General features: G+C 39.7%; 1 gene segment (V, D, J or C); it reads left to right on the top strand.

The window, feature by feature from the left end:
* On the top strand, positions 1-9,379 carry LOC106580272 (T-cell receptor gamma chain C region C10.5-like). The segment is given in 4 exon segments: positions 1-371; positions 882-1,187; positions 1,554-1,613; positions 8,516-9,379. Coding segments are annotated over 4 exon segments (666 nt in total).
* The last annotated feature ends 3,672 nt before the right edge of the window (positions 9,380-13,051 follow it).

Raw genomic sequence — 13,051 nt, 5'->3', positions numbered from 1 at the left:
AATATATTTTTGACTCACAAATAGTTTATTGGAATACCTTTTGAATATAACGATAGTATTATATATTATCTAAATATTGTATATAATGTATTACTACTGTATGGTGTATATTGACTATAACCATGTAAAATACAGATAAACTGAAAGCAGAAAAATTGCAATTGTGTCAGTAGTGGAAAAACCTATCATAGGTTTTTCCACTACTGACATGCTGTTTGTGGTTTTGAGAAGGGATTTAACTTTTAGTTCTCTAGATCTAAATGAACAAAAAGATTATATGTTTTTGTCTAGGATTTACTTGGAGTGTGATTCTGGATCTGGGACACAGGAGATTTTGCGGTTTGGATCCGGCTCAAAACTCATCATCACTGGTAAGGATCTCTACTTGATACAGTATATTATATTTGTTTATTTGACTATATTTAACGAATGAAATGAAACAATTTTAGATGACGCATACATGTTCTGTTACACACAAATGCAATGGCTTAGAATAGGACAAAATAACTTTATTTTCCTAGAAATAAATAAATGCTACGTTGTGCAAACACTTTATATTAGAGAAGTTTAAAACGAATTGCGTGGGGCCGGAGACTGGTCAAGTGGTAGAGCTCTGGATCAGGCGTACCTCCTGGCGATGGGGGTTAAGAACCTTTCTGAGCTGTTAGATATATAATACACTATTCTATTTTATACCATGGCATTGTTGAATACTCGTTTCTGATGGCTTTTTTTGTGCCCATGTTATGTATCCTTGTGTGTGTGTTGATATTTTAGTACTACAATAGATTGGAAAGTACAAAGTGTTTCCTTTAACACACAAAGGTGTTAACTTTTTTATTCTTGTAACGTGAGTTTTGATTGTTTCACATAAAAATCAGATGAGAACCAGCTCAGGAAACCCAAAGTGACCATGTACCTGGCGTTCAAACCTGAGCTGAATGGGAAGACCACCCTGCTATGTCTGGCTAGAGACATGTTTCCAGACTTAGTCAAGATCTCATGGAAGATGGAGGATGAAAACGGCCGAACCGTGGAGGTGCCCAAAGCAGAGATGGAACAGCTGGAGCAGAGGGAGGAAGGACAGACGACCAGTATGATCATCATGTATCAAGGAAAGGCAGATGCCAAATACATCTGTTCGGTGGAGCATGAAGCGGGCCCTGAAGAAGCTGACACATCAAAAGGTAGCCAAAGTTTGAAATGTTCCACAATTTGAGTGGTATTTTCCTTCTTATTTGTTTATTACTAGTTCACATGGCAATGTGTTAGTAATTTTCCAGATAATTTAAAAACAGTGTAATTGAAACATTGAATTGAGACGTTAGTGAACTACCTGTGATAAAGAAATTATCCTCCAGAAATAATTAAAGATGTTGTGATTGGATATACAATAATATTTGGTTGAATTAAACCATCTAACCAGGGTTGGGTGCTTTGAAAGAAATCTAGAATTCTGATTGTATTCGAATTGACCCCAACTCTTCATGTAACCCTCACATTGTCAATCAATTACTTATTTCTCACAAATACATGTTCTTTGTTACTTGTAGGTTTTTCATCAGAGCAAGATGTTTGCTCTCCATCTACCAATGCGATGGCACCACCCTATGGTGAGATTCATTTATCATTTTATGAACTTTGAACTTGAGGTCTGCGGGCGACTAGTTTCTATACCCTGCTCCTGAAGCTTTTCATATTGCTCCCTCTGACTTCTTGTCTGACTCCCACCCGTTCCCACAATAACTGGTCCTGCACCCGACCACAGTCCTGAAATGTTGATTTAGGCGTATATGACGCAGCTCACTTGGCAGTCCTGGTCACAGCAATTGCGTTATTCAAGGCAAGATCAAAATGTGCCAAAATAGCAACCCCCTACAGTCAATGACCGCTCCCCGTGGAAATCCCCATCAAAATACATCTGTTTAAACTAAAGATATTCATTTTTCTGGCATGTGCTGCATCTCAATCTGCCACACCTGCCAATGGACGAACTACAGCTGTGTTTGTCAGACCATGAGACATCCTGAAAATCGGTCTTCTCACGAAAACGTTTGGGCTACACACTAATATGACCCCTCTATGGAAAGGTGAGTTTCTCATGAACAAGTTTTGCTCCAGGACGTTCGCAAACCTCACAAGACTTGTCTTTAGGTAGCCCGGTACTAGTTAAAAAAATATATATGGAAGTATATATGGAAGTGGTTTAGTGTCCAACATTTTTGTGTAAAATAATATATATATATATTTTCCTGATCTTTCTTATATCTCTCAGATATAGGACATACACTTTAAAACAAACTTCTACACATTTTTTGACGATTTTCCATGTATCTTTAACATGTGGAAAGGGGGAAAAGTATTATTATTAGTTTTTCACAAGCGTAGCAGGATGGGCTTTTAGCTGAACAATAGACTATTCAACCTTTACTAAAGAATTGTCTAATAGCCGAGCTAGGTGTGAAACCCCCCCCCCCTTCATCCCCGTCAGAGATTTGAACCCCAGTCTCCGGTCCTCACGACACAGAGATTCTTTAGCTAAAAAGCCCAGTACTGTACTGCTGACCGTCAAGTTATACAGCGCCATATTTTCAATTCCATCCTAACAGAAATCCATAGGGTTTTTCATTTTTCATGGAATAGAAGTACCAGTCAAAAGTTTGGACACACCTACTCATTCCAGGATTTTCTATATTTTTACTATTTTCTACATTGTAGAATAATAGTGAAGCCATCACAACTGTAGCAGGTGTAGCCCATCATGCAAATGGTTCCTATTAGCAGGACAATAGACTTTTTATAACCCCGCTACTGTTGTGAAAATCCCTCAATTTGCAATGTATTCGATGCTTAAGTACTCTAAAGTGTTACATTTCTAACTCAAAACAGCAGTACAGTATTTCTTCATCAACATCTTTATGCTTTCGTTAATAAAATAATATAACGAGAAAAAAGACATTCAAATGCGGATGTTTATATTAACTACATTTTAGTCACACTTCCACCCAGCTCCACGACCACAGGTAAAATCTTGCTGAGATGATCCATGTATTTCTTCCATTGTTGTATCGTCAATTTCTCTCCCCAAAACCGAAGGTGTTGTAGGTCTTTTATTTATTTATTTTTATTTAACCTTTATTTGACTACATAAAGGTCTAGTTACTCTGCTGGTGTCTTTACCCAGTTTATGCCCTCATTTGCAATGCTGACCCGGGCGGCAGTGTGTTTTGAGTAATTGTCTGCATTTGGAGAAAAAAAAATATTTTGCCTAACAGCCAACATTAGGTACACTAATAGAAATGTACATGTACATAGGCCTAAACGTAACACAATATTGCTATAATTTTACCTTGAAAGAAACTATGTGTATCCAGAAACACCTATCTGACATAGGGTCCAGCATATCTCTTGATGATTTCTTCCTCAATGAAATCTTGAGCCATGATACCTGAAAAAGGAGGCAAGAGTGAATTATTGTGGAACACGTAACAGTCTGTGAGGTGTAGGCTATAATATTTGATGTACCTTTTGCTTTGTAAATAGCCAAACTTACCATCAAAAATCAAATATGGGCCTGGTCCCTGGCGAGAAATTGCCCCCCACACATGGAGTTTGAGCAGATACTTAGGACTCGGCTTGCTTGATCTTCTTCCTTTTTGAGCAAATTGCTCAAGGGCCACGGTTGATTCGTCTGTGAAGATGACATTATTGAATGTCTCGCCAGCTTTGATCTGGGCCTGCAGGACACGAAGGTCTTTGTTTGTCAGACAAATCATTGGGTCGAAACTACAGAACAGTACAAAACAAGCGAACACACATAGTTAATGTTCTGATAATATTTTTTATATAAAACATTGCTTACCGAGCCTTTCCATAAGTCCACGCAAGTTTCTTCAACTGTCTTCTGACTGTAATTAGAGCGATGTTGATGTCGTGCCGTAATGCCAGCAGATTACAGATTGCCTTTGTCGATCGTTCATCATCTTTATGAATTTAATAAGCAAGTGATGTCTGCTAAATAATCAAGTTAGAATTATTTATTTCTGGAGAAACCTAACTAACAAACTGGCTTTATTTACAAATTAGTGAGATGTTCAACAAATCACCCCATGTTCAAGAATTGCCTTTTTCTCGCTCACTCTAGGTTAAATGAAAACGAAATCTCCAAAATATTGTTACTTTTTAATATTATTAATTCATTTAGAAGTATATAAAAGCCCCTTAGATATTCTCACAGATCCTAATGGAAAATGCCCCTTAGATATTAATTTAGAGTCCTCCAATCCTCTAAATGTAATTATTGGCGGAGAGTCATCGAAATATATATATTTTTAGATATACTGTAGGCTTACCATAGGCAAAACGAGTCTCACTAGTGTTGAGTAATGTGCTGTTAAAAATGGTGTAGGTCTTATTTATTTAAAGAGCATATTGAAGTTAGAAGCAAAAGCCTACAACTATTTTAGCACCGTTTCACATTGCTCTGAGGCAGGCATGGGGACTGGTCTTGATAAATTAATGAGATTTTTATTTTCACTTAATTTCTGTTTTGGTATTGGTTAGACAAGAATTATAAAATTAGGGTGCAGAAATGTTATGCTCTTAGTGTACTGTAACCTTAATTTAACTAGGCAAGTCAAATTCTTATTTGCAAGGACAGCCTACTCCTTCCATATTTTCCATTCCATCCTAACGGAAACCCTGAGGGTTTCGTTTTTAGTTTTTCTCTGAATAGAAACACAATAATATTAATCAAATTAATTAAGCCAAATTTCTTAAAATCAATCCCATATCCTATGTTATTACAAAAAGGTTTTAATACGGAAGACTATCAAATGCTTCTCAAAGATGCCCTCTGCTGGTCAAACTAGCAATAACTTGCATTAACAGAAAAAATGGCTGACAAATAGATAACGTGCCAGAGAATGCTGCAGCAGCCCACAAGGTGTGCCGCAGTATGACAGTGGTTCCTCCTCTAAAAGTTGCATCTCAAGGCCATCAGACTGTTAAACAGCCATCACTAATACAGAGAGGCTGCTGCCTACATACAGACTTGAAATCATTGGCCACTTTAACAAATGGATGACGAGTCACTTTATTAATGCCACTTTAACGGTGGTGGAAAAAGTACTAAATAGTCATTCTATTAAAAAGTAAAAGTAAAGATCCCTTAATAGAAAATGACTCAAGTTAAAGTGAAAGTCACCCAGTAAAATACTACTTGAGTAAAAGTCTAAAAGTATTTGGTTTTAAATATACTTAAGTATCAAAAGTAAATGGAATTGCTAAAATGTACTTAAGTATTGAAAGTAATAGTATAAGTATTCATAATTTAAAATTCCTTATATTAAGCAAACCAGACAGCACACTTTTTTTGTTTTTTTTATTGGCGGATAGCCAGGGGCACACTCCAACACTCAGACAAAATTGACAAACAAAACATTTGTGTTTAGTGAGTCCGCCAGATCAGAGGCAGTAGGGATGAGCAGGGATGTTCTCTTGATAAGTGTGTGAATTGGACCAGAGGTCAGAGCATGCGCTGACCAGCTGGCAAATGTCTTCACTGACATTTTTAATCTCTCCCTGACACAGTCTGTAAAACCTACATGTTTCAAGCAGACCCTGCTCCCAAGAATTCCAAGGTAACCTGTTTGAATGACTATCGCCCCGTAGCACTCACATCTGTAGTCATGAAATACTTTGAAAGGCTGGTAATAGCTTAAATCAAAACCATCATCCTAGACACCCTGGACCCACTCCAATTTGCACACTGCCCCAACAGATCCACAATGCCCTTTCCCACCTGGATAAAAGGAACACCTTGATGTGAGTGCTGTTCATTAACTACAGCTCAGCGTTCAACACCTTTGTGCTCTCCAAGCGAATCACTAAACTAAGGACCCTAGGGATTAAACACCCCCCCTCTGCAACTGGATCCTGGACTTCCTGATGGGCCGCCCCCAGGTGGTGAGGTAGTCAACAACACAACCGCCACGCTGACTCTCAACACGGGGGCTCCTCAAGGGTGCATGCTTAGTCCCTTCCTCTACTCCCTGTTCACCCACGACTGCGTGGCCGGGCATGACTCCCACACCATCAATAAGTTTGCTGATAACACGACGGTGGTAGGCCTGATCACCGACAACAATGAGACAGCCTACAGGGTGGAGGTCAGAGACACTGCCAGGATAATAACCTCTCCGTCAATGTCAGTAAGACAAAGGAGCTCATCGCTGACTACAGGAAATGGAAGGCTGAGCATGCCCCTGTCCACATCGACAGGGCAATAGTGGAGCAGGTCGAGAGATTCAAGTTCCTCGGATCCACATCACTAAAGAATTTTCATGGTCCTCACACACCAACACAGTCATGAAGAGGGCACAACAATGTGTCTTCCCCCTCAGGAGGCTGAAAATATTTGGCATGGACTCTCAGATCCTCATGAAGTTCTACAGCTGCACCATTGAGAGCATCTTGACTGGCTGCATCACCACTTGGTATGGCAATTTCTTGGCATCCGACCGCAAGGTGCAAGAGGGGGTGTCCAGGGCCTCTATACCAGGCAGTGTCAGAGGAAGGCCCTAAAAATTGTTAAAGACTCCAGTCACCTAAGTCATAGACTGTTCTCTCTGCTACCACACAGCAAGCGGTACCGATGCACCAAGTCTGGAACCAACAAGACCCTGAACAGCTTCTACCCCCAAGCCATAAGACTGCTAAATAGTTAATTAAATCGATGACAAATAGCTACCCGGACTATCTGCATTGACCCTTTTTGCACAAAATATTTTGACTCATCAGTCCACCTGTTTTAAATTCAATTGATTTGACATGATTTGGAAAGGCACACACCTGTATATATAAGGTCCCACAGTTGACAGTGCATGTCAGAGAAAAAATCAAGCTATGAGGTCGAAGGAATTGTCCTTAGAGCTCAGAGACAGGATCGTGTCGAGGCACAGATCTGGGGAAGAGTACCAAAAAATGTCAGCAGCATTGAAGGTCCCCAAGAACACAGTCGCCTCCATCATTCTTAAATGGAAGGAGTTTGTAACCACCAAGACTTGCCTGGCCAAACTGAGCAATCAGGGGAGAAAGGGACCTTGGTCAGGGGGGTAACCAAGAACCCGATGGTCACTCTGACAGAGCTCCAGAGTTCCTCTGTGCAAATGGGAGAACCTTCCAGAAGGACAATCATCTGTGCAGCACTCCAACAATCAGGCTTTTATGGTAGAGTGGCCAGACGGAAGCCACTCCTCAGTAAAAGGCACATGACAGCTCGCTTGGAGTTTGCCAAAAAGCACCTAAAGGACTCTGACCATGAGAAACAAGATTCTATGGTCTGATTAAAAAAAGATTGAAATCTTTGGCCTGAATGCCAAGTGTCAAATCTGGAGGGAACCTGGCACCATCCCTACAGTGAAGCATGGTGGTGGCAGCATCATGCTGTGGGGATGTTTTTCAGCGGCAGGGACTGGGAGATTTGTCAGGATTGAGGGAAAGATGAATGGAGCAAAGTACAGAGAGATCCTTGATTGAAAACCTGCTCAAGACCTCAGACTGGGTCAAAGGTTCACCTTCCAACAGGACCACAACCCTAAGCACACAACCAAGACAACGCAGGAATGTCCTTGAGTGGCCCAACCAGCGCCCGGACTTGAACCCGATCTAACATCTCTGGAGAGACCTGAAAATAGCTGTGCAGCGATGCTCCCCATCCAACCTGACAGAGCTTGAGAGGATCTGTAGAGAAAAATAGGAGAAACTCCCCAAATACAGGTGTGCCAAGCTTGTAGTGTCATACCCAAGAAGACTTGAGGCTGTAATCACTGCCAAAGGTGCTTCAACAAAGTACTGACTAAAGGGTCTGAATACTATGTAAATGTGATATTTCAAATTGTATTTTTAATACATTTGCAAAAATGTATAGAAACCAGTTTTTGCTTTGTCATTATGGGGTATTGTATGTAGATTGATGTGATTTAAAAAAAAAAAAATAGAATAAGGCTGTAATGTAACAAAATGTGGAAAAAGTAAAGGGGTCTGACTGAATACTTTCCGAATGCACTGTACATATCTACCTCTATTACCTCGTACCCCTGCACATCGACTCAGTACTGGTAAATAGCCAAGTTATCTTTACTTGTGTATTTATTCCTTGTGTTTTAATGTTTCAGTAATTTACATTTTTTTCTCTCTGCATTGTTGGGAAGGGCCCATAAGTAAGCATTTCACTGTTAGTCTACTTTTTTTTTTTATGAAGCTTGTGACAAATAATATTGTATTTTTGTATTAGAGATATTTGTTAATTTCATTTTAAATAAATTAGCTACATTTTCTAAAATCATGCTTTCACTTTTTAATTATGGGGTATTGTGTGTAGATGGGTGAGAAAACAAATATTTTATTTGAATTCAGGCTGTAATACAACAACGTGGAATAAGTCAAGGGGTGTCAATACTATCTGAAGGCACTAGATTGAAATTAACACATCAGTCTTCTCCCTCTTCCTCAGCAACCTTCCAGTCCATGTGCAGTCTGCGTCTGGCCTCTCTGGTTTACACAGTGATGATAGCGAAGAGTATGTTGTACTGCTGTGGGCTCTCTCTCCTGCTGCACCACAGGAACATGGGAAATAGCCCCCCTACCTGAAGAAAAGCTACCTGACACGCCATATGTCATCTCTTCATTATGAAGAGTTCTGAAAGAGCTCTGGGGACTAGGAGGACATTTTGGTTTCCATTTTCCTCTTCCAATTCCTCACAGTGAGAAAAAAAAGTACTATTATTGATATCTATGAGAAGTTTTTGTATTCCAAACTCAATTGAAAACGTCTATAAAAGTTACTGTTATTTTAAAGGTAAAAAATATTAATGGGTTGCATGTTTCGTCACAATATTTTTCAGAGCTTTCTCTTGAGGACTGGTGGCCGTTCTACTCAATGCATTCTCAATTGGCGCTGATTAATATTTTGTCTAAAGTGCATTATAATGACTGGGAAACTGTGATATTACTCAAGTAGACAAATAATTAGTAGGAAAACCTTTTGTCATCATTGTAATGTCGCCAGATTTACTTTAGCTGTAGTATAACATTTACTAGCTATCTAAACGTGAGGGGAGAGCACCGACTGTTACCTAGCTAACATTAGTATTGCTAGCATAATAATGCTGACAAAATTGTTTCCTACTTAATATTTGCCCTGTGTAGCAATATCAGCATGTTTCCCAGACTCTATAGTTTAATTTAGACCAAAAATGGATGCTAAGAATGACTGGGCACCACTAAAGTTGTTGGCGTCAATATCAATGATATACACCACCGTTGAAAAGTTTGGGGTCACTTAGAAATGTCCTTGTTTTTGAAAGAATAGCTATTTTTTGGTCCATTAAAATAACATCACATTGATCAGAAATACAGTGTAGACATTGTTAATGTTGTAAATGACTATTGTAGCTGGAAAAGGCAGCTTTTTTATTTATTTATTTTATTTTCTAAATAAGGCCAGTTTTATTGCTTCTTTAATCAGTACAACAGTTTTCAGCCGTGCTAAAATAATTGCAAAGGGGTTATCTAATGATCAATTAGCCTTTTAAAATGATAAACTCGGATTCGCTAACACAACGTGCCATTGGAACACAGGAGTGATGGTTGCTGATAATGTGCCTCTGTATGCCTATGTAGATATTCCACAACAAATCTGTTTCCAGCTACAATAGTCATTTACAACATTAACAATGTCTACACTGTATTTCTGATCAATTTGATGTTATTTTAATGGACAAAAAATGTGATTTTCTTTCAAAAACAAGAACATTTCTAAGTGACCCCAAACTTTTTAACGGTCGTGTATATAAACCCTGGATTGCTGATGCTACGTATTGGCCAATGAGAGGCCAATGAGAGGCGAAACATTTTACTTTCAGGAAAATGTTTTTATGTGTATATTTTTTTTTATGTTTAGCTCACAGAATATTATTTAAAGTATGCTTTAAGGTGTCTGTAATATAATACACGTCGTAAAAACAAATTTAGACATTAGTAAATGCATATATATTTAGCTTCCCCCCCAAAAAATTACAACGGTGGAGGAGTACCAAAATGGAGGCACGTTGAACTAAGCTCATGAGGTGTTTCTAATTTATATTCTTTAAGAATCAATGGGTTAATGTTTTAATTTAAAAAATGTATGTAGAAACTGCAGATTGCCCCTTTAAGCATAGACAGGAGTTTTGAGCACAGAACAAATCATGGGTTGCACCTCCTCCATCACTTGGTCACATCAAGCCACTGTTCTCAACTTTCTCAAGACACATTCCGTCAATGATTTATATAAACACTATATGGCTAACAGGTTAGCCATGATTTATATAACAGGTTAGCCATCTAGTGTTTATATAAATCATTGTTCAAAATGACGGAATGTTACTGTTTCATCAATGAGTGACAAAGATGTAAAGTAATGTCATCACTGAATTCATGTTATGTTTGCTATTTCATGCAGCCACAGAATAAAAAGTACCTAAACAAATGATTTTGTATTCAAATGTCTACTGAGGTTGACAAAACAAATCACTGTGGCCCAGCTATTCAAGGTTCAGAACAACTATATTGTGGGTTTAAAACATTTTGTTTTGAATTTGTCTTATAAGTACTTTGAAGAGGATGTAACCCCACCCCTAACTTACCACCAGTCAGCCTCGGCAGCTGATGATGGCCAATCGAAACTACACCTAAACAACACTGCTTCCCACAGTTCTGCCAAGTTGGTTGGATGTCCTTTGGGTGGTGGACAATGCTTGATACACACGGGAAACTGTTGAGCATGGAAAACCCAGCAGCGTTGCAGTTCTTGACACAAACCGGTGGGCCTGGCACCTACCCACCATACCCTCTTCAAAGGCACTTAAATCTTTTGTCTTGCCCATTCACCCTCTGAATGGCACACATACAGAATCCATGTCTCAATTGTCTCAAAGTTTAGAAATTCTTTAACTGTCTTCTCCCCTTCATCTACACTGATTAAGGTAGATTTAAAAGTTGACACCAATAAGGGATCATAGCTTTCACCTGGATTCACCTGGTCAGTATATGTCATGGAAAGAGCAGTTGTTCTCAATGTTTTGTATACTCAGTGCACATAGAAACTAACTTCATACATACACTCTATATACAAAAGTGTGTGGACACCCCTTCAAATTAGTGGATTTGGCTATTTCAGCCACACCCATTGCTGACAGGTGTATAAAATCGAACACACATCCATCTAATCTCCATAGACAAACATTGGCAGTAGAATGGTCTTACTGAAGAGCTCAGTGACTTTCAAAGTGGCACCGTCATAGGATACCACCTTTCCAAGAAGTCAATTCGTAAAATTTCTGCCCTGCTAGAGCTACCCCGGTCAACTGTAAGTGCTGTCATTGTGAAGTGGAAACATCTAAGAGAAACAATGGCTCAGCCGCGAAGTGGTAGGCCACACAAGCTCACAGAACGGGACCGCTGAGTGCTGAAGCATGTAGCAAGTCAAAATCGTATGTCCTCGGTTGCAACACTCACTATCGAGTTCCAAACTGCCTCTGTTCTTCTGGAGCTTTATGAAATGGGTTTCCATGACTGAGCAGCTGCACACAAGCCTAAGATCACCATGCACAATGCCAACCATCGGCTGGAGTGGTGTAAAGCTTGCCGCCACTGCTACACTCAGCAGTGGAAAAGTGTTCTCTGGAGTGATGAATCACGCTTCAGTCCGACGGACAAATCTGGGTTTGGCGGATGTCAGGAGAAAGCTATCTGTATAGTGCCAACTGGAAAGTTTGGTGGAGGAGAAATAATGGTCTGGGGCTGTTTTTCATGGTTCAGGCTAGGCCGCTTAGTTCCAGTGAAGGGAAATCTTAACGTTACAGCATACAATGACATTCTAGACGATTCTATGCTTCCAACTTTGTGACAACAGTTTGGGGAAGGCCCTTTCCTGTTTCAGCATGACAATGCCCGTGCATAAAGCGAGGTCCATTCATACTGTAAATGGTTTGTCGAGACCGGTGTGGAGGAAATTGACTGGCCTGCACAGAGCCCTGACCTCAACCCCATCGAACACCTTTGGGATGAATTGGAACACCGACTGCAAGCGAGGCCTAATCAACCAACTTCAGTGCCCGACCATCCTAATGCTCTTGTGGCTGAATGGAAGCAAGTCCCTGCAGCAATGTTGCAAATTCTAGTGGAAAGCATTCCCAGGAGAGTGGAGGCTGTTATAGCAGCAAAGGGGGGACCAACTCCATATTAATGCCCATGATTTTGAAATGATTTTGGCCATGTAGTGTATAATAACAGAATTAGCCAAAGACAAGATTAAATTGACAATAGTCTGATGTTGTCATTCCTCGTATAGGCCTATGCCTAGTTTTTGTTCCACTCATTTCAGTTATAGCAGTTGTTTCTTCTATCGAATGAAAGAGATGGAGTCCAGACAGGCTACATTACGAAACTTTCTGATTGGACATAGAGATAACCAGCGAACTCACACATGCACACCCCCCTAAAATGATCTATCAATCACCATCGCATCTCAGACACAAAAGCAAATCCCATTTCTCCTTTCCTAAAAACATATTAATAACCTAGGCCTACCTTCAAATCTTGTCTGTAGACTATCAGAAAGGGTTACATTATGATAATGCTGAAACAATCTAGACGATCAAATGAATTGAGAAGGAAGGTTTGAAGGGGGGAAGGAGAGAGACAGCTGTGCAATGAAACAACACGCAACCTGTCCATTGCCTAATGATTATCCAGTCATTGATACATTTTTGTGAAGTAATGGGTGGTTGCTGGCAAAACATTTTAATTAGAGTGAGTGATTGTCTCAAACTCTGTCTTTCATAGCACAAGTGGTGACCTAGATTCACTGTAGTTGGACTAATATTCATCAGATTAACACTGAGGAGTTTACCACTCATTGGCTTAATTAATCAGTGCATCGATGACTTCGTCCCCACATTGACCGTACGTGCATATCCCAACCATAAGCCTTGGATTGAGCTAAAGG

This window comes from Salmo salar, chromosome ssa20 (genome assembly GCF_905237065.1).
Source record: "Salmo salar chromosome ssa20, Ssal_v3.1, whole genome shotgun sequence".
Taxonomy (NCBI): domain Eukaryota; kingdom Metazoa; phylum Chordata; class Actinopteri; order Salmoniformes; family Salmonidae; genus Salmo; species Salmo salar.
This window is presented reverse-complemented; position numbering and strand designations above follow the sequence as displayed.